Consider the following 22693-nt stretch of genomic DNA (forward strand, 5'->3'; position numbering starts at 1 on the left):
TGGGACAGGTCTGTGTCTCTCCTATGCTTTTACCAATCTTGGTGGATTATGTCCATAACTGTACACACCCAGGCAGGGAGGGAATGGTCAGCACTTTGCTGCAAACCTGGTGGCACCCTGATGCCCAAAACAATGGCTGAGAAACGAGCCAAAGCATGCTTGATCTGCAAAAAGACAAATGCTGGAAAAGGGATGCCTTGCGGTTCTGGGACTACCCCCTTATCTGGTGGACCTGTCAATTGTCTACAACTAGATTTCATGGAATTACCCAGGGTACAATGGTATAAATATTGTTTGGTAATAGTAAATGACTTCAATTGATGGATTGAGGCAATCCCAACAAGGGACAACATGGCTGCAACAGTGGTAAAATATTGTTGAAGGAAATAATTCCCCGCTATGGACTCCCAGAGACAATGGGCTACACTTCGTGGCTAAAATTTACCAGGGGATCTGCAGGGAGCTAGCAATAAAACAACAATTCCACTGCACACACTACCTAAAAGCGACTAGAGTGGTGGAACAAACAAATGGTACCCTAAAAAATAAGCTGGCAAAGTTAAAACAGGAAACAAGCCTAAGTTGGTGAAAGGTCCTACCGTTGGCCCTGTTCCATGTGAGGGTTACCCCTTCAAGCAAAACTGGTTGATCTTCTGCTGAGGTGGTTTACGGGAAGCCCATGAGGACCTCATGGGAACCTGGGATAGTCCAAACCCTCCACCCCAGGCCCCCGTCCCTGAGAGACTAGATATGAACACCCTGGGAGAGGAGGTGAGGGCATATCTGCAGGGGCTAACCAAATCTCTCCAAAGTTTAGATTCGCAGGTGTGCCAGGCTTACCGAGAGAGTGACGATCTGCCTGAAGAGGGTTACCCTGCTGCCGAGCCAGGGGACTTCGTCCTGATAAAGGACTGGGAACGAAAGAAGCTGGGACCAAGATGGAAAGGACCATTCCAGATTTCCTGATGAAGGGCTTTTGCCCAAAATGTCGATTTTCCTGCTCAAAGTTTGTGAGATCATTTGTAGCTCGGGTGATCATTGTTGTGGTTCTGTTCGCTGAGCTGGGAATTTGTGTTGCAGGCGTTTCGTACCCTGTCTAGGTGACATCCTCAGTGCTTGGGAGTCTCCTGTGAAGTCCTTCTGTGTTGTTTCCTCTGGCATTTATAGTGGTTTGTCTCTGCCGCTTCCGGTTGTCAGTTCCAGCTGTCCGCTACAGTGGCCGGTATATTGGGTCCAGGTCGATGTGTTTGTTGATATCAACACTGAGGATGTCACCTAGACGGGACAAAACATCTGCAACACAAATTCCCAGCTTGGCGAACAGAACCACAACATTTTCCTGCTCCTCAGATGCTGCCTAACCTGTTGTGCTTTTCCAGTATCACTCTAATCTCCAGCACCTCCAGTACCTACTTCTGCCCATTCCAGGTGCTGCTGACCACTCACACGGCTGTGAAAGTACAAGGGCAGCCCCAGTGGATACACAGAACCAACTGCAAAAGAATCAGCATGGAAGCCGACACCAACTGAGGGCAAAGATGTTTTCCATACTTGTGATTTTGGTGACTTTGGAAATGGGGCCTTGGGAACAGATGGATTATAAACTGATACCCCTAGGCATAATACCTTTTTGCACCAACCTATCAGACAGCCCGTGTAATGGGGAGAGACACCCGCTATTGATTATGTGCTCACATGCCACCCCTCTTGGGGGTTGCGGAGGGGGGAATCCCTTTGTGGCCCATACCTTTCTGCTAGCACGAAATGGCTGAATTGATACTGCATCGAAGCCTTTCCAGTGATCTTGCTAACACCGATGATGCATGGGATTGGCAGTTGGCAGTGTATAACCTGACCTCATTCAGGGACTGGTATCGCCCTAATTACAATCGCATAGGCCACCCTCCCTTGTTGTTCTCAACAACACCATTAACTACACCATTTGTTTCAGGTGGGAAGGGAAGCCCTCTAAAGATACTCATGGGAACGAGTGAATGCACCTTTGCCATCCCCTGCGCCAAACCTATTCAGAATTTAAACAGAACCTCAGGCCACCTCTGTAATAACCCTGCTCCCAGGCTGCGGGGATGGGGGCTGCAGTTTGCACCTTGACAGCTTACAATGGCACATACTTTATTTGCCGGTTAAAAGCCTACCCGGGCTTCCCTCCGATTGTAGGGGGTCATGTTACACGGGGTATGTTGTACCCTGCATTCGCTTTTTGGACAACTTACCTTCACCCCAAGACCCAAAAGATCCCTCAATGGGTTCCTCACCTGGTTGGGAATATTCTCTCCCCTGGCAGGTGTCTATTTGCATGCCAAAGAACTTAGCTTGGGACCATATAGGAAAGGGTTGCCAATGATATGGCTAGTGCTTTACCTGAAATTAACATAGAACTGCTTGCAATTAGGACTATGGCCCTCCAGAATCATTTGGCCCTGAACTTCCTCCTAGCCAAGGAGGGTGGTACCTGTGCTATTATTGGGGCAGAGTGCTGCACCTATATCCCTGACGAGTCCACTAACATCACTGACCTCTCTAAACACATCACATGGGAAATCCAGACTGTCCAACCTATTGACAAGGGGATTAGCAATGGCATGGAAGGGTGGTCACTGGAGGGCATCCTCGGAGGTCTGGGAGGCCTGCTAGTACATATCAGAATTACATTACTATTTGTAATATCCTGCATTCTAATGCTGCGGTGCTTATGGCCACTGTTGTCTGAATGTTTTCGCTATAGGCTCTGAGTGGACCTGTTGATCATTGAATGATCAATAGGAGGGAATGAGTAAGTTAGAAAACCACAAAGGGATCAGTTTCATGTTTTACTTCTCTTTAAAGGCATACTGGGGCCCAAGGGTTAAACATTCCACTACCAAAGAGACTCACCACAATATCAATTGCATGTCTGTCCTCTTACAGAATAGACAGAACATCTCAGTAGGGAGGAGGCTGACTGAATCTTAGAGAAGGAATTCACTGGAGGCACACATGTGGATTCCTCTGCAGCCTCAGGCAAAGGTATTTGACCTTCCCAGAAATGACTGATCGCCTTGGCCACAACCCTATTAAACTGCCTCCTGCTTCCATTATCTTGTTTCCCCTCTGTATTAGCTTAGCTATGTGAATCCCTCATTAAGAACAGGCAAAATCCTTCTGTTTTACTCTCTTCCCATCAACACATGATCATGAAGAACACAATAATCAGTCCCTGTAATCCATTCACTTGTTATCATAGGACATCGACATTCACCCGCTTTGTAAGTTTATAATTGCCGATTTTAAACTATGTAACGGCAATCGATCATATGACTGATAGACTTTTTGTTTAATTCCTATAAAAAATACTGTCTTTGTGTGTAAAGCAGAGTATTGTGGAGAAGTGTCACCACAAGTTGACACATGACTGCTTCTGGGGACATTGAGAATTTCTCACCGGCTATCCAAAAATAAAGCATCTACCATTGTACTGAAACTTGTGTCGTCTGGATTTGTGGAACAAAATATACATCAATAACCATGCACCCACCTGCCTCAAATACTATTCGTCCATTGCAGTTTTGCTGCTCTGGCTCAAATTGCAGTGTATTTTAGATCAAGAAAGCAGTTAAATGAGACCTAATAGTTAAACAAAATGTTTTAAATTTTAATTTACATAAATAAATGAATGAACTTAACATCATAAGCTAGATTCCACATCAGTGGTGGGTTTTAAAAATGCAAATCAAAGAAATGATTACCACAAATACGTTTTACTGTTGTTTCAGCTTGCTTGTCCCACCTTAATCAACACCAAAAAGTTCATCCTGATGATTATTGTGTTACCATTGTGTAGTTACAACTAAGTTTTATATTTTTTCCTGTAGGATACAACAAAATTCAATATTTTTCATATTAAGAGGCTTTAAAAATAACATTAATGAGACATTTATTCATGCTGCAAGTACAATTAGGAATAATGTTTACAAGGCAGACGGGGTTCATTATAAATCTAACAATAATGTTAAATGCTTCAAAGAAATGGAAAGGCAAAATAAATTTTTCTTTTTATAGCATCAGGCTTATAACATGAAGGTAAGTTGAAAATGCATTGATGGAGCACATATATTGCTTAACGAATAACAAAATGTTTTTTTAACCAGATCATATTTATTTTATTTGGCAGATTCAATACAGATTGGATTTCGAAGTAGGTTTTCTTATTAAACATTTACAACTTTTCTTTCCTCTTGCTTTACTGCCGAACATTTCAAATAGTTGAATATGTTCTTCCTTTACAGAAATGATTCAATCACTCATTAGAACAAGAGAAATACCATGAATATAGCATTTAATCAGATTCATTGAAAAGGAAGTATTTGCTGTTGAAAATCCTAAGCACAATAGTAAAAGGCTTTGGCCCACTGTGATTTCTTTTGTGTACACTGGGAATAGAAATGGAGATCTTTAATAATTGCCATAGGGCACGTGTGGGAGACAGATATAGGCACTAGGTGTTTTGCTAAGATTAATGGGATTTCCATCCAGTCGAATGAGCTCCAGTGCCTTGCGAACATAATGTATGTCCTTTGAGTTACAGAAAGTGTCGTCATTAATCTGCCGAACATTGTTGTTCTGAAAAGATGAGAAAAATGGCACTTTAGTTTAATAGAATAAGGTTTTATTGTCACGTGTACTCAAGTACAAATAATACAGGAGTACGGTGAAAAATGTACAAAGTTGCAATTTTCTGGCCCTTGTATTCAATGTGATCAGCCGCTGATCTTGGGCTTCAATGCCATTTTCTATCTGCTCTCTGTAGAGGTCAGCCAGGTGGACCTCAAAGAATACGAGTTCCCCAACTGAGGCTGTTAATCTGATCCAATCAGGGAGCCTTGGCTGACTGATATAAACAGGAATGTGCAACACCCTGGAGTTGTTCAGGGAGAGGTGGGCGCCGCAGGGAGTGGAGTGCATTATTTCCCCCTCCAACTCTATTTTGATTTAGTCCCTGCCCTCCCCTTCACTGTTTGTTCACACAGCATTGCCTTTTGACGTGAAGGGCACTGCTTGTCACAGGCCACTCGGGTGTTTTCCTACTTTTCCTGGTGGTGGAAATTGAATAAAGATTTGTACACCTTGTCTCTCACTGTGTCTCACAGCTGCACACACACCATGGGTGCTGGGGATAAAAATAATAAGCACTACCGCTGTTAGGCGGTAGTGTGGGATTTAATAAGAAAAAAAATCTAAAAAAAAGAAAAAAAAGAAAAAAAAATTTAACCAGGAGGTTGATCACAGAGCATTGCCCTTTGATGCGGAAAAAAAAAACAGGAATGTGCAACACCCTGGAGTTGTTCAGGGAGAGGTGGGCCCCGCACGGAGTGGAGTGCATTATTTCCCCCTCCAACTCTATTTTGATTTAGTCCCTGCCCTCCCCTTCACTGTTTGATCACACAGCATTGCCTTTTGATGTGAAGGGCACTGCTTGTCACTGGCCACTCGGGTGTTTTCCTATCTTCCTGGTGGTGGAAATTGAATAAAGGTTTGTGCACTTTGTGTCTCTCACTGTGTCTCACACCTGCACACACATACCATGAATGCTGTAGAAAAATAAGCACTACCGCAGTTAGGCGGTAGTGTGGGGGTTAATAAAAAAAAGAAAAAATAAACAGGAGATTCTCACTGGCCACTAGGGTGCTTTCTTTTGAGAGCTGGATTAGTGTCAGTGTCAGTATGTGCATGTGCAAGGACTGTCCTCGGAAAAAATGGAGAAAAACAAAATAAACAGGAGTGTCCAACACCCTGGAGTTGTTCAGGGAGAGGTGGGCGCCACAGGGAGTGGAGTGCATTATTTCCCCCTCCCAACTCTATTTTGATTTAGTCCCTGCCCTCCCCTTCACTGTTTGATCACACAGCATTGCCTTTTGACGTGAAGGGCACTGCTTGTCACTGGCCACTCGGGTGTTTTCCTATCTTCCTGGTGGTGGAAATTGAATAAAGATTCGTGCACTTTGTGTCTCTCACTGTGTCTCACACCTGCACACACACACCATGGATGCTGTGGAAAAATAAGCACTACCGCAGTTAGTATGGGGATTAATTTATTTTTTTAAAAAAAGAAAAAAATAAAATAAAAAAAATAAACAGTAGTGTCAGAGGTTCCGCTTACTCTGAGAGCTGGCTCTGAAGGAGCTGGCTGAGAGTAAATTACTATGCACGAGTAAATAAAAGGTGATTTGCTGATGGAATACCAGCCACTACAGAGTTATTTCACTCCTCATATCCCTTGGTCTCCCAAGGGACCAAAAGCTTGACTCTTCTGGCTTTAAATTTATTCAATGATGAAGATTTCAGATCTCTCTGGGGTGGAAATTTCACAATCCTTTGAGTGAAATAATTTCTCCTTCTGTTATCCTGAGACTTAGAACATAGAACAGTACAGCACAGTACAGGCCCTTTGGCCCTCACTGTTGTGCCAACCATTTATCCTACTCTTAAGATCAAACTAACCTACATCCCTTCATTTTACTATCATCCATATGCCTATGCAAGAGTCACTTAAGTGTCCCAAATGTATCTGATGATACTTCTACAAGTGGTAGTGCATTACATGCACCCACACCTCTCTGTGTAAAGAACCAATCTTTGACATCTCTCCTAAATCTTCCTCCAATCACCTTAAAATTAGGCCACTTGTGATAGCCATTTATACCTAAGCCAGAAGACTAATTCTCTGACTACTCACTCTATTTATGCCTCTCATCGTCTTATCACCTCAAGTCGCCTTCTTCACTCCAACGGAATAGCCTTAACTCCCTCAACCTTTTTTTAATAAGACATGCACTTCATTCTGGGCAGCATCCTGGTAAATCTCCTCTGCACCCTCTCTAAACCTTTCACATCCTACCTATAATTAGGCAACCAGAACTGAATACAATATTCCAGTGTGGTCTAACCATGACTGTATAGAGCTGTAGCGTAACCTTGTGGCTCTTAAACTCAATCCCCTTGTGAATGAAAGCCAACACACCATATGCCTTCTTAACAACCCTATTAACTTGGATGGCAACTTTGAGAGATTGATAGACATAGACCCCAAGATCCCTCTGTTCCTCCACACTGCCAAGAATCCTGCCTTTAACTCTGTATTCTGAATTCAAATTCAACCTTCCAAATTGAATCACTTCACACTTTTCTCGGTTGAACTCCATCTGCCATTTATCAGCTCTGTTCTGCATTCTGTCAATGTCCCGTTGCAACATACAACAGCCCTCCGCACTATCCACAGCTCCACCAACCTTTGTGTCATCAGCAAACTTACTAACCCACCCTTCCACTTTCTCATCCAAGTCATTTATAAAAATCACAAAGAGCAGAGGTCTGAGAACAGATCCTTGTGGAACACCACTGGTAACCGAAATCCAGACCAAATGCTTTCCATCTACAACCACTCTCTGTCTTCCATGGACCAGCCAATTCTGTATCTAGGCAACAGAATTTCCCTGTATCCCATGCCTCCTTAATTTCTGAATGAACCTACCATGGAGAACTTTATCAAGCTCCTTACTAAAATCTATGTGCAGCACATCCACAGCTCTACTCTCATCAACGTGCTTTTTCACATCCTCAAAGAATTCAAAAAGGCTTCTGAGGCATGACCTGCCTCGCCCCCCGCCCGATTCAGGAAAAGTAGAGAATTGCTCAAGATCGTGTACTGTATAGGAGAACTCTTGGGGGAAAATAAAATTTGAATGGAAGGTAACCTGTTGAGATTTCTGGGCACATAGAATAAATGTTATGAAATAAAGCATCAAGTTAGTAGTATTTACTTCCCAATACCGTAAAAGTTTGCTTGAAATATGAAATCAAGTGGTGTAACTCTTTCCGTTAATAACTGAGCATTTGATTTTTTTTTAAAGTTATTGATTGCCCTAAAGATGATAACATAGGGTAGATACTGAAAAGTTGTTTCCCATCACTGATAAATCTAGAAAAGAGGAACAGAGTCTCAAGGTAAGAGGCAGATCATAGGAACGTAAGATTTAGAAGCAGGATAAAGGCCTTTCAGCCCTTCAATCCTGTTGTGACATTTAATAAGATTGTAGTTGATCTGGTTGTAGTCATAATTCCATTTTTCTGTCTCCCCTCAAGAACCCATGACTCATTATTCGTCAAAACCCATCTGACTTTGCTTCAAAGATCCAGCCTGCATTGCTCTCTGGGGAAGAGAATTTCACTGATTGACAGTCTTTTGAGAGAAAAAAAAATTGACCTAATTTCTGTCGTAAAATTGTCACATGATTCTCTCCAGTAAAGGACAATATCCTCTCAGAATCCATCCTGTCAAGATTCCTTAGGATCTTCTGTGATTTACTCGTTTAGGACTGAGATGAGTGTTTCTTTACTCAAATTGTTCTGAATTTTGGAATTCTCTGACTCCAAAGGTTGTGGATACTTCATTATTAGATACTTATAGGGCTTAGACAGAGATCTTTAGTGTCTTAGAGAATCAAGGGATACAGGCAGTAGGTGAGAAAGTAGAGGTAAGGCCAAGTATCAGCCAGAATCAATATGAACAGTGAAACAGGCTTGATTGGGCTGGATATAGTCTACTGTATTTCCTATGCTCTTCTACAATGTATGGAACATATGTATAATTAAAAGGTGTAAGAATTATCATTATATGATTAGCAGAATGAGAATATTATTGATGCTACATATGGTATGTTTATTTGTTTGTGTAACAGCTAAACTATTTGAAGTCGGTATATGTATGGAAGTTTGAAGTGATGGGCAGGCAGGCATCTATCCTATTATTGATGTGGTACGCTAGGAGAATTATTGGTCACTGAGATTTGAAATAAGTGAGGAAAATGGAACAGTATTTAACTGAGCAGTATTTTCTCTCTTTCTTTCTCTGTTTATGGACTGCTCTCTAGATTCACACTGAGCAATATAACATGTTTTTCTTTATTCTTTCATGGGATGAGGGCATCACTGGTAAAGTCAGTATGTATTTCCCTTCTCTAATTGCCATTGAACTGAAAACTTTTTGCCAGCCATTTTAGAGGACAGTTAAGAGTCAACCATATTATTAGAGTCTAGAGTCACATGTAGGTCAGGCCGGGAAAAGATGGCAGATTTTTTTTCCTGAATGGAATAAGTGTGTCAGTTTTTTTTGTAATGACAATTGATGATAGTTTTATGGTTGCCATTACTGATACTAGCTTTCTCCTCAAGATTTTTGTTAATTGAATTTATATTTCACCAGCTGTCATGGTGAGATTTGAACTTTGAACTCATGTTTATGGTCTCTTGATTATTAGTCTATTGGCATCTCCCTATATGTTTTGCTAAATTTCCTAAGCTGATACTTGAATTTGACACCTGGTCCCTAGCTGTGTTATTTTTGGAGGATGTGGAAATATTAGGTTATCAGGTTTAGCATAATATATAAACAACTTGAGTGGTGTGTGTTATACCTGTAGGTTAATGGAACGAAGGCTCTCAGGCAGAGGAAGTGGAACATAATTCAGTGAATTGCCAGCTAGATATAGGTATTCAAGGTTATTCATGTCCTGTGAATTCAAAAGAAAAGAAGGAACAATGAGAAACAAAGAATCACCAATTATTGAACATTACCAATGAAAACAATGTGATGGGAAAATTGCAGAGACTGTCATCTATGTTTGAGATTGATACTGGGAGCAAAGAACATCTAACCAATTCCTAAGTGCAAGATTATGAAAGCTTCAGTTTTTACCGTTGTGGAGTTCTCACCAAACAGCAATTTTGCTTTAAAATTCATAAAGTTGAAGGTTAATGTAATTGGAGAATTTTCTTTAGACTGCCCTGAATTGGATTGCAGCCACAAAGTACAAGAGCTCACTAGCATTTTGGTATGTAACATTAAATTATGTGAATAGAATAACAAAAGCAAAATCAAGATAATCCTTTAACCAGCACTATGCAAAAAGCTGTAGTCTGAAGTCTCCTCTGCTGCAGATGTGTATCATAACATGTCTGAACAGTTAACTAAAAATATGTACAAACCTAGGGGTTTGAGTTCTATCCCACCTGCCCTCAAGGTGTCTCATAACATGTTGATTAAAATAACAACAATCCAAATTTTATTACTGTTGAGTTTGATCACGATAGATATAGGTATTTTTAATCAACCTATCCAGAGCTCTTATTCCTGGAGCAAGTGGGACTTAAACTGGGGTTTCTTGGACTACAGATAGGGACACTACTGCTTCACCCTAAGAGCCCCTTCAGGGCAGCTATATTATGGGCAGCTAAATTTATATCACTTACTTTATGCTATTTCCCAGATTCTGAATTACCCTCATTAAGACAGGGTCAGGACCATATCTATATGAAGTGGATTTGAGAGCAAATATTTACCATAAAACAAAACTTAAGTGATTGAAAAAAATTGCCCTAGTTCTTCTGCTTGCTTCTTCTGCTTTCTATTTGGGGAAAACAAAACAAGGAATGCACTAACCTGTCACAAACTGCTCTGAAAGCTACTCCAAAAAGTATTTGTGATCGGGTAATAACTACAACATAGTTTAATAGGTAAATTACTTTATAATGGCACTCATAAATGAGAAAATTAACACAAATAGTATGAAAAACACATGAAAAAAATAACCACACCGTGTAAAGAAGTGTGTATAGACGAAAAAGATTTTTAAAGAAACATATCTGCAATATTAAAGGACCAATGATCTGCTGTATTAAAGAAGTTCAATCAACTCTCAAACTAATTAGACCTTGCATCCATATTTGAAAGTTGACCATGCAAGACATTTGTCAAAAAGCATGTACTAAAGTGTATAATGATGGGTCTTACTTTGAATGCTTCATTTTTTATCCCACTGCTGTTCAGTTTATTGTAACTGGCATCAATGCTGACCATAGTTTTGGGTAGCTCTGGAAGCTGCACAAGTTCATTTGAAGCAACCATCAGATCAACCAGTTCAGGCAACTGCCTTAAAGCATCTTCATCAATTGAAGAAATCCTATTACCTGTCACATCAATCCTCTTTAGGTGATCTAGGATGATAATTATTTGCAATTAATATATTTAGGAACAAATAATACCATAATAATTCTATTACTTGTTGTGTCAATTGACTTTCAGTGATCTAAGATGATCATTACTCACAATTAATAAACTTGGAAACAAATAATAAACATAATAGCCCTCTGTTAATATCCATATAGTCCTAACAGTTGCCTGATCGAAGTAAGCAATTTGTAATGTGAAATTTGAACTCGGCGTAATACTGAGATAATGCGCTGGAGTAGAGTGGTGCTGGAAAAGCACAGCAGTTCAGGCTGCATCCGATGAGCAGGAAAATCGACGTTTTGGGCAAAAATCCTTCATCATCCTGTATTCCTGATGAAGGGCTTTTGCCCGAAACGTCGATTTTCCTGCTCCTCGGATGCTGCATGAACTGCTGTGCTTTTCCAGCACCACTCTACCCCAGAATCTGGTTTCCAGCATCTACAGTCATTAGTTTTAACCTAAGATAATGCGCTTCTAAAAAGAATAGATTACACATTTGCAATATTATATGTAATCAGAGTTACCATGCCAAGTATGGACATTTATGTAACTCTTTCTCCCTGTTGTAGAGCTCCTGACCTTTCTCTTTGCTTCCTGAATTTTCTCCTTCCATGCCACATCCAACCCTGCTTCCTTGTTCCACATTACAACCCTGCATACCTCCTTAATTTTGATGATTCTGTGGGTCTAAGAAAAGTGACAAGAGTATTCAGTAACACTGTCTCCAGCAGCGATACACAGAATTGAGTCAATCTGAGTTCTGACATTTTCAGTTGAGAACCCCTGCCACTGTCCCTCCCTATCCCCAACTTTAACAGCTTTTCCACTGGCCTCTACATATCAATTTCCCGCTGAGTCTGCGTTCCCTTGGTAACAGGCAATGGCCTGCCCAGTGGAACTCATCATCCTAGAGCATTACGAAGCAGACTCAAGGATGGATCTGCAGAACCATCTGTTTCAGACTGGGACTAGCTTTTGTATGCCACAAGCAATGGCTCTATTTTAGTGTTCAACAATAATCAATAAATCCCTTACAGTAAGGCTTCCTGAGTTGTTACAACCAATGAATGACCTGGCTCAAATCTTAAGACTATGCTGCCTCCATGATGTTCTTTTAGGATCATAACAACAGGAGCCTGCCATTTAATCCCTGAAACCCATGCAGTCAGGCCAGATAGCTCTTCAAGCCTTCAAGTTCTGTTATTTAATGGAATTGCACCTGATCTGGATATTAACTCTATACCCAATGGCCTTAGGTGAGTAAAATCTATTAACAACCAATTTAACATTACGAAGAGATCTACAAGCTATTGTGTTTTTGTGTGAAAGGAATTGCATATTTCTACCAACTGTTGTGCACTGAAGTGTTTCCTAGTTTCTTTCTTGAGTTGATGACCATAATTTTAAGATTATGCCCCTTAAGTAGCTTCTCCAATGACAAAAGAAGATTATCTGTATATGCTGTAACTGTACCTTTCAATATCTTGAAAACATGTAGTCACAGTTCAGTTGGACCAGGGCTGAGTTGTGGCAGTCAGCCAGCTCAATTGGCCAAATGGCTAAAATGTAATGCTACATAACATTCATGGTGTGTCTTCAATCTTCTAGCTACCTGACAAAGGAGCAGCGTTCCAAAAGCTTGTACTTTCAAATAAACTTGTTAGACTGTAATTTGGTGTTGCGTGATTTTAAACTTTGCCCATCCCAGTCCAATACCAGGATCTCCACATTCTATTTCCATGTTATTCATGTGGCTGCCTCCTTTTCTGCCTATGCTTAATATGAAGTGTCACTCCCCAAGCTATGTAGCCACTTGTCTCTCTCTAACAGAATGAGATATCCATGATTCCTTGTGGACTGTGGATATTATCACCTGATTTGTATCTTAACTCCATTTACATCAGTTATAGCAAATGTTATGAGCTCCTGCACTCAAAACTTTACTTTGTTTACATTCACATTTTTACTCTCATTATACTGCAACCAAGCAAAGCAATCTGATGGTCGCGCAAGATTTCCAAAATAGAACAAGAACACATGTTCCACACAAAGAAATTAACATTGTCTTTCCTTTCTATAATAATAAGGCTGAACGTTCACATTGTCATACTTAGCCCAGAAAAATCTCCTTTCTTTATGTTGGTGAGCTTGTTGAACCGTCCATAAAAGTGAGTGGTATCCTTGGGGAGAGCAGGTATGTTTTTGATATCTGTATCATCACAGTAAACAGATCCACTCAGGCAGGTACAGAGAAGGCAGGTTGGAAGACCTGAGAGATAAACCAGAAAATAAATATTGCCGTTGAAGTTATACTCTTGACCCTTGAACAATAATATTGTTCAATAAATAGTATTCCCTGATAGGAACAGTAAGTAGGCCAGGAAGCTTTTCAAATCTACTCTGTCATTCAGTGGGATTACACCTGACTGTATCTTAACTCACAATAACACTCAACACTGGAGCCCCCCAAAGAAGCGTCCTCGGCCCCCCACTGCACTCCCTGATCACCCATGACTGTGTTGCCAAATTATAAACAAACGCCATTTATAGTTCAACAGGATTATCAAAAATATTGTTCTGCTGAACTCACAAGCACCAGCATTAACATTGTTAGCACTAGCACATTTTACACATTGAAAATTATTTGTTGTGAATCCAGTGTGAATCCATGGTTGTTACTATAATAATTCAGTCGCCTCAATTACTTCAAATTAAGAAGTGAGATTACATAAACTGGATTTGTATGCCTGCGAACAGAAGCGTTCAAGGGGCCATTTGGTTCAGGATTTTAGGATTTTTAAAGGTGTGTTGAGGGCAGATAAAGAGAAATGCTACTGACAGTGAAGCTACATAGTTGACAAAATCTTAAAACCAGAGCAAGGCAATTCTGAAGAAACTAAAGGCCTGTTCTAAAAAAGAAACACTGGACTCAAACGTTAATGCTGCTTTCTCTCCACAGACCCTGCTAAACCTGCTGAGTTCCTCCAACAAATTTTATTTTAATTCAAGAGAATCACGCTTCCACAAAGTAATCAAAGTAATCAATTTTAGGTCAATTAATAATGCTAAATCTGTTATAAATAGATATTTACTCTCTAAGGGAATAAAGTACATGGATCCAAGACCAGTGGATATGATTGATTTGATTTATTTATTGTCATGTGTACCAAAGTACCATGAAAGGCTTTGTTTAAGACCAGTGAAGGCCGATCATAGTAAGCAAGAATGTACAGATCAAAAAGACTGAGAAAGAGGCATACAGGTTACATTGTACAGGTGTGTTAGGTGAGATCAATGTTAGGAAGATCAGCATTATTTGAGGCTAGAAAGTCCACTCATCAGTCCAATAACAGCCGGGGAGGGCTTCAGTATCTTCTGCCTGATGAGAGAGGTTGTAAGATATCATTACCGGGATGCGATGGGTCTTTAATGATGTTGGCAACCTTTCCACGGCAGCAGGCTGTGTAAATGGAGTCCTTGAATGGAAGGTTGGCTACTGTGTTGATCTGAGCTGTACACACCGCCTTCTGTAGTTTCTTATGGGCAGAGCAGTTGCAATACCAGGCCATTATGTACCCAGACAGTATGCTTTCAATGGTGCATCTGGAGATGTCCTGATGGATATGCCAAATTTCCTGAGTTGGCTGAGGAAGAAGAGGCATTGTTGTGTCTTCTTGACTGTTGCATCTACATGGGAAGTCCAGGACAGTTTGTTGGTTATCATTACTCCAAGGAACTTGAGGCTCTGCACCCTCTCAACTTAGTTCTGTTGATGTAGATGAGGGCATGTTCTCATCCTTTCATCCTGAAGTCACTGATCAGTTATTTAGTTTTGCTGATGTTGAGAGAGATGTTGTTCTCATTGCGCCACATAACCAAGCCCTCAATTTCCCCTCTGTATTTTGACTCATCATTGTTAGATATCCATCATATTACAGTGGTGTCAAAAGTTTATCAGTAAGTTATCCAGTTTATGCAATCTAACTTCTTAATTTGGAGTAATTGAGATGACTGAATTATTATAGTAACAACTGTGGATTCACACTGGATTCACAACAAATAATTTTCAATGTGTAAAATGTGCTAGTGCTAACAATGTTAATGCTGGTGCTTGTGAGTTCAGCAGAACAACATTTTTGATAGTCCTGCTGAACTATAAATTAATATAGTTGAAATTCTATACTTCCCCCTCTCTTCTCCAAACTATCAATATTAAAAGAGCCCAAAACATAAGTGCAAAAAATAAGATTGATGTATTTGCAGCAATCTTCAACCAGAAGTGTCAAATAGATGATCTATCTCAGTCTCCTCTAGTAGTTCCAAGCATCACATGTGCCAGTCTTAACAAACTTAATACACTCCACATGGTATCAAAAAACAATGGAGGCCTTGGAGACTACAAAGGCAGTAGTACTGAAGATCTGTGCTTCAGAACTCGTTGCTCCTCTAGCCAACCTCTTTCAGTATAGTTATACTACTGGCATCCACCTAACAATGTGGAAAATTGCCCACGTACATAAAAGGCAGGAGAAATCCATCTCAGCCAATAACCACCCGATCACTGTACTCTCAGCCATCAGTAAAGTATTGGAATGTGTCATCAAAAATGCTATTAAGCAGCCCTGCTCAGTGGTGTCCAGTTTGGGTTTTGCCAAGGCCACTCAACTCCAGACCTCATTATAGGAAGATGGTTATGGTTGTTGGAGTTATCTCAGGTGCAGGGCATCTCTGCAGGAGTTCCCCAGCATAGTGTCTTAAGCCCAACCATCTTCAGCTATTTCATAAATGAGCTCCCCTCCATCATAAGGTCAGAAGTGTGGGGGATGTTCGCCAATGATTGTACAATGTTCAGCACTATTCACGATGCCTCAGATACTGAGGCAGTCCATGTTCAAATGCTTCAAGATCAGGATAAAATCCAGGCTTGAGCTGACAAGTGGCAAGCAACATTCGTGTCATGAAAATGCCATGCAATGACCATCTCCTAGTAAGAGACAATCACCCCTTGATATTCAATGGTTTTATCACCACTGAATCCCCCATTCTCAACATCCTAGGGATCACTGTTGACCAGAAACTCAGCTGAACTCTCCATATAAATACAGTGGCTACAAAAGCACTTCAGCGGCTAGGAATACTGAGGTGATGAAATCTATGATCATTGAATATTTTGAAGGCAGAGGTAGATAAATTCTTGACTAACAAGGGAGTCAAATGTTATTGAGCGAAGGAGGAAATTTTGAAAAAATTTACTCGTGGACATGGACATCGCTGGCTGTGCCAGCATTTTATTGATCATCCCCTTGAAAAAAATGGTGGTGAGCTTCCTTCTTGAACTGCTGCAGTCAATGTGCTGTGGGTAGATCCACAATGCCCTGAAGGAGGGAATTCCAGGATTTTGACGATGCGATATTAAAGAAATGGCGATGTTTCTCCAAGTCAGGATTTTGTGTAGTTTGGAGAGGAACTTGCAGTTGGCAGTGTTCCCATATATATGCTGCTCCTGTCCTTCCAGCTGGAAGTAGTTGTGGTTTTTCAAGATGTCTAAGGATCTTTGATGAATTTCTGCATGCATTTTGTAGATACAGCAAACTTTTTATTAACTGGCACCTACGGGACCAGGAGCATACCAGTTGATCGAATATTTCAGTTGATCAAGAGATCCACATAATCAATGTGAAAACATATACTAAGTAGTAGAAACATTCTACAGGGGGTATACACATCACTATTGCACTTTATTTACAGCACAAATCACTTAAATCCAAAAGGTTTGAGGTTCTTGCAGCCTACATGGACAACAATAGTTTCTGCAGGCAGGATGAGCAATTTGAATTGTGGTGCAGGAAGTCATTTAAGTCAGGGGAAGGATTACCACACAGTCCATAACAAAGTTGCATTCCAATGAGTAGAAAAACACAGCAGTAAAGGTGATTCAACTATTGCTAACAAGAGAAGTTAATGATTATACTGGATCAAATGAAAAGGCTTATAAAGTGCCAAAAATGTAGCACGTCTACTCTGCTTACAAGAGTTTAGAAGCATGAAGTGATCTCATTGAAATATATAGGATTTTTAAGAGGCCTTTTTTGCACACAGAGGGTGGCTTGTATGTGGAAGGTACTGCCTGAGGAAGTGGTAGGTGCAGGTACCATTAAAATATTTAAAAGACATTGGGACAGGTCCATAAAATAGGAAAGGTTTAGACGGATATGGGCCAAAAACAGGCAAATGGGACTAGTTTAATTTGGGAAACTTGGTCTGCATGGATGATTTGGACTGTTGGGTCTGTTTGCATGCTGTATAACTCTATGGCTGTATCACTCTTTGGCTTGACAGGGTAAATGCTGAGAGGATGTTTCCCATTGTGGGAAAGTCTAGGACTAGAGGACATAGTCTTAAAATAAAGGGATGTCAATGTAAGACTGAGATGAGGGGGAATTTCTTCTATCAGGGTTCTGAGTCTTTGGAACTCCTTGCCACAGGGAGCTATGGTGTAGAGTTCTTCTGTATGTTTAAGGATGAGGTAGATAGATAGATCCTTGATTAGTAGGGGCATCAAGGTTATGGGGAAAGGTCAGGAAAGTGGATATGAAGAGTACCAGTCAGCCATGATTTTATTGAATGGCAGAGCAGGCTCAATGGACAAATGGCCTGTTCCTAATTCTTGTGGTCTTATAGTCTTAGTCTGAGGATTGGGAGTATCTTCATATTCAGCAGGGAAGAAACAAAAGTCTGATAAAGAAACGTGAAATATTATATAAAAATAAACCAGTACAAAATGAAGTTTCCAAAGGTATGTAATAAGGAATAGATTAGCAAAGAAAAATACAAATAATCAGTAAGGCGTTCAACAAGGTTCCCCATGGGAGACACGATTACATCTCATGGAATTTGGATTTGGATACAGAACTGGCACAAAGGTAGAAAACAAATAGTGGTGGTGGAGTGTTGATTTTCAGACTGTCACAAGGATCGGTGCTGGGTCCACTACATTTATATAAATGATTTGGATGTGAGCATACGTGGTACAGTTAGTAAGTTTGCAGATGACACCAAACTTGGAGGTGTAGTGGACAGCGAAGTAGGTTACCTCAGATTACAACGGAATCTTGACCAGATGGGCCAATGGGCTGATAAGTGGCAGATGGAGTTTAATTTAGGTAAATGCGAGGTGCTGCATTTTGAGAATGCAAATCTTAGCAAGGCTTATACACTTAATGGTGAGGTCCGAGACAATGTTGCTGAACAAAGAGACCTTGGAGTGCAGATTCATAGCTCCTTGAAAGTGGAGTTGCAGGTAGATAGTATAGTGAAGAAGGCGTTTGTTATGCTTTCCTTTATTGGTCAGAGGATTGAGTACAGGAAATGGGACGTCATGTTGCGGCTGTACAGGACATTGGTTAGGCCACTTTTGGAATACTGCGTGCAATTCTGGTCTCCTTCCTATCGGAAACATGTTGTGAAACTTGAAAGGGTTCAGAAAGATTTACAAGGATGTTGCCAGGGTTAGAGGATTTGAGGTATTGGGAGAGTTGAATAGGCTGGGGCTGTTTTCTCTGAAGCGTCGGAGGCTGAGTGGTGATCTTATAGAGGTTTATAAAATCATGACGGGCATGGATATGATAAATAGATAAAGTCTCTTCCAAAAGAACTAGAGGGCATAGGTTTAGGGTGAGAAGGGAAAGATATAAGAGACCTGACGGGCAACCTTTTCATGCAGAGGGCATATGTAATGAGCTGCCAGAGGAAGTGGTGGAGGCTGGTACAATTGCAACATTTAAAAGGCATCTGGATGGGTATATGAATGGGAAGGATTTGGAGGGATATGGGCTGGGTGCAGGCAGGTGGGACTAGATTGGGTTGGGATATCTGGTTGGCATGGATGAGTTGGACCGAAGGGTCTGTTTCTGTGCTGTACATCTCTATGATTCTATGACTCTAAGGCCCTTTCCAGGCAAAGCAGGACAGTTTATAATGAGGAGTTAGGAAATGGTAGAGAATATAAACAAATACTTTGTGAAGGAAGGTACAAAAAATTTCCCAGAAATACTAAATAACCAATGGAGTATAGAGCTGTACAGCATGGAGACAGACCCGGTGATCCAACTCGTTTATGTCAACCAGATATCCTAAATTAATCTAGTCCCATTTCCCAGCATTTGTACCATATCCCTTTAACCCTTCCTATTCATATAACCGTCCCGATATCTTTTAAATGTTGTAATTTTACCAGCGGCCACCAATTCCTCTGGCAGTTCATTCCATAAAACGCCACCCTTTATGTAAAAAGGTTACCCCTTAGGTCCCTTTTAAATCTTTCCTCTCTTACTCTAAACCTATGTCCTCTTGTTCTGGACTTTTGCTATTCACCCTATCCATGCCCCTCATGATTTTATAAATCTCCAAGATCATCCCTCAGCCTCCAACATTCCAGGGAAATTATCCATAGCCTATTCAGTTTCTCCCAACAGCTCAATCCCTCCAGCCCCAGCAACATCCTTGTGAATTTTTCCCGAGAATGACAAAATGAAACATTTAGTATTAGTATAAGTGAAGTTTGCAGAAATTCTTGGAACTGAAATTAGATAAATCCCTGGGACCTGATGATCTACATGCCACCCAGAGAATTGAAAGATGGGGATGTAGGCATAATGGATGCGTTATGGTTATCTCCCAAAATTCTATTGATCCTGAAATAGTTCCTGCAGATTGGAAGTTAATAAACATAAACCCACTATTTAGGACAGCAAGAAGAAGCGAAAATAGTCAGGTGAATAATCTATTATAAAGGATGTGATAACTGGACACTTCAAAAAATATGAAGAGAATTGGGCAGAGTTGACATGGATTTACAAATTATAATTGACAAGGCTGTTAGAGGTTTTTTGGGATATAACTCAGAATAAATAAGGAGGAATCAGTGGATATGCTGCATTTGGATTTTAAGACGTTTTTCAATAAGATTCCACACAGGAGGTTAGAGCACAAAATTAGAGCACATGGCATTGGAGGTAACTGAGAACTGGATAATGGAAAGAAAACAGAATACAGTACAATTAAATGGGATTTTCTTATGGTACAAGTGAGAGTGAGGTGCCAGGAGGATCAATGCTGGAGCTCCAGCTATTCATAATCTATATCAATGATTTGAATGCGGAGACTACATTTAATATTTTCAAAATTTCCTGACACAAAAATAAGTAGGAATGTGAGTTGTGAGTTGAATAGGCTGGACCAAGGCAGATAGAGTTTTGTATTGAAAACTGTGAAGTTATCCACTTTGCTAAGAAAACAGAAATTCATAAATAGTAAGAGAGTGTTAATAGCCAAAGGGACCTGTGTGTTCTTGTTCATGAGCCACTGAAAGCTAACATACAGGTGCAGCAATCAATGAGAAAGCCAGGTGGTATTTTAGTCTATTTTGCAAGAGCACTTGATGAATAAAGAAGTCTTGCTGCAATTGTATTGATCTTTGGTGGGATCAGACCAGAAGAATTGTGTACAGTTTTAGTCTCCTTACCTGAGGATGCATGCATTTGCCATTGAGGGAGTATAGCAGAGGTTTATCAGACTGAATCCTGGAATGGATGAATTGCCCTATGAGGAGAGGTAAAGGAGACTGGGCCTGTATTCTTTGGAGTTTAGAACAATGAGAGGTGGTGATCTCATTGAAACTTGCAAAGTCTTTACACATGGTAGACAACAGTAGATATGGGAAAAATGTTTCCACTAATTGGAGGATGTTCCAGATCTCAGGTACACAGTCTTAGAATGAGGTATACCATTTAGAACTGAGATAAGGAGGAATTTGTTTACTCAAGTGATAGAACATAGAACAGGCCCTTCAGCCCACGATGTTGTGCTGACCATTGATCCCCATGTAAGGTAAATCTAATGTACGAACCCTCAAATTTCTGTGGCCATATGCATGTACAGCAGTCTCATAAATATCCCCAATGACCTCGCTTCCACAACTGCTGCTGGCAACTCATTCCATGCTCTCAAAACTCTCTGCATAAAGAACCCGCCTCTGATATCCCCTCTGTACTTTCCACCAATGATTTGAATGCGGAGACTAAAACTATGACCCCTCGTGTTAACAACATCTGCCGTGGAAAAAAGGTCTATGGCTATCAACTCTATCTATGCCTCTCATTATCTTGTACACCTCAATTAGGTCCACTCTCTTCCCTTTTTTTCCAATGAAAAAAGTCCAAGCTCAGTCAACCTCTCTTCGTAAGATGAGCCCTCCATTCCACGCAGCATCCTGGTAAACCTCCTCTGAACCCTCTCCAAAGCATCCACATCTTTCCTATAATAGGGTGACCAGAACTGGACACAGTATTCCAAGTGCAGTCTAACCAAAGTTTTATAGAGCTGCAACAAGATCTCACTGCTCTTAAACTCAATCCCCCTGTTAATGAAAGCCAAAACACCATATGTTTTCTTAACAACCCTGTCCACCTGGGTGGCAATTTTAAGGGATCTGTGTACCTGCACAGCAAGATCCCGCTGTTCCTCCACACCACCAAGAATCTTGTCTTTAACCCTGAACTGAAAATGTGTTGCTGGAAAAGCGCAGCAGGTCAGGCAGTATCCAAGGAGCAGGAGAATCGACATTTCGGGCATGAGCCCTTCTTCAGGAATCCTGTACTCCTGTGTCCTGTACTTAGCTTTCAAGTTCGACCTTCCAAAATGCATCACTTCACATTTATGCAGGTTGAACTCCATCTGCCACCTCTCAGCCCATCTCTGCATCCTGTCAATATCACGTTGCAGCCTACAACAGTCCTCTATACTGTCAACGACACCTCCAACCTTTGTGTCGTCTGCAAACTTGCTAACTCATCCTTCAATATCCTCATCCAAGTCATTAATAAAAATTACAAAGAGTAGAAGTCCAAGCACAGAGCCCTGTGGAACATCACTCACCACTGACTTCCCGGCAGAATATTTTCCTTCCACTAACTTTTGCTGTCTTCTATCAACCAGCCAATTCTGTATCCAGCCAGCTAAATTTCCCTGTATCCCATTCCTCCTGACCTTCTGAACGAGCCTACCATGGGGAACCTTATAAAATGCCTTACTGAAGTCCATATACACTGCATCCACTGCTCAACCCTGATCAATTTGTCTAGTAACATCCTCAAAGAACTCAGTAAGATTTGTGAGGCATGACCTGCCCCTCACAAAGCCATGCTGACTGCCTTTAATCAAGCCATGCTCTTCCAGATGGTCATAAATACTATCCCTCAGATTCTAACACCTTGTAGACGACAGACATGAGACTGACTGGTCTGTAATTGCTGGGTCAATCTTTGTAATTTTCTACCCACAGCACAGTGAAGGCTCAGTCATTGAGTATTTTCAGGACAGAGTTTATTCCAGATTCCAGATATTAAAGGCATGGAGGGATATGTGATATGCAGTAAATTTATGTTGAGGTGGAAGATCAGTCATATCTCGCTGAATGGCTGAACAGGATCAAGGGACCATATAGCTCCTTCTGATCCATTTTCCTATGTGCCTATTTTAGATTGACCAAGCCTTCAAGGCAATCAGAGCCACTGGATTATTAATTTGGGTAACATAAACACAATTTTATGTATTTTACATTTTGTCACA

General features: G+C 40.8%; 1 protein-coding gene across 2 annotated transcripts in view; it reads right to left on the reverse strand.

Moving 5' to 3' along the window:
- Positions 1-3969: 3969 nt before the first annotated feature.
- The window catches only part of LOC132824634 (epiphycan-like), a 48270-nt gene continuing 29546 nt past the window's right edge, over positions 3970-22693 (reverse strand). For both annotated transcript variants that reach the window (XM_060839253.1, XM_060839254.1), the window contains exons 4-7: positions 13176-13334; positions 10847-11049; positions 9471-9566; positions 3970-4620 (exon numbers count right to left, since the gene is read on the reverse strand). In XM_060839253.1, coding sequence (XP_060695236.1) covers positions 4453-4620; positions 9471-9566; positions 10847-11049; positions 13176-13334 — 626 coding nt within the window. In that variant the 3' untranslated portion in view covers positions 3970-4452. The remainder of the gene's footprint in view (positions 4621-9470; positions 9567-10846; positions 11050-13175; positions 13335-22693) is intronic.

This window comes from Hemiscyllium ocellatum, chromosome 19, assembly GCF_020745735.1.
Source record: "Hemiscyllium ocellatum isolate sHemOce1 chromosome 19, sHemOce1.pat.X.cur, whole genome shotgun sequence".
Lineage (NCBI taxonomy): Eukaryota > Metazoa > Chordata > Chondrichthyes > Orectolobiformes > Hemiscylliidae > Hemiscyllium > Hemiscyllium ocellatum.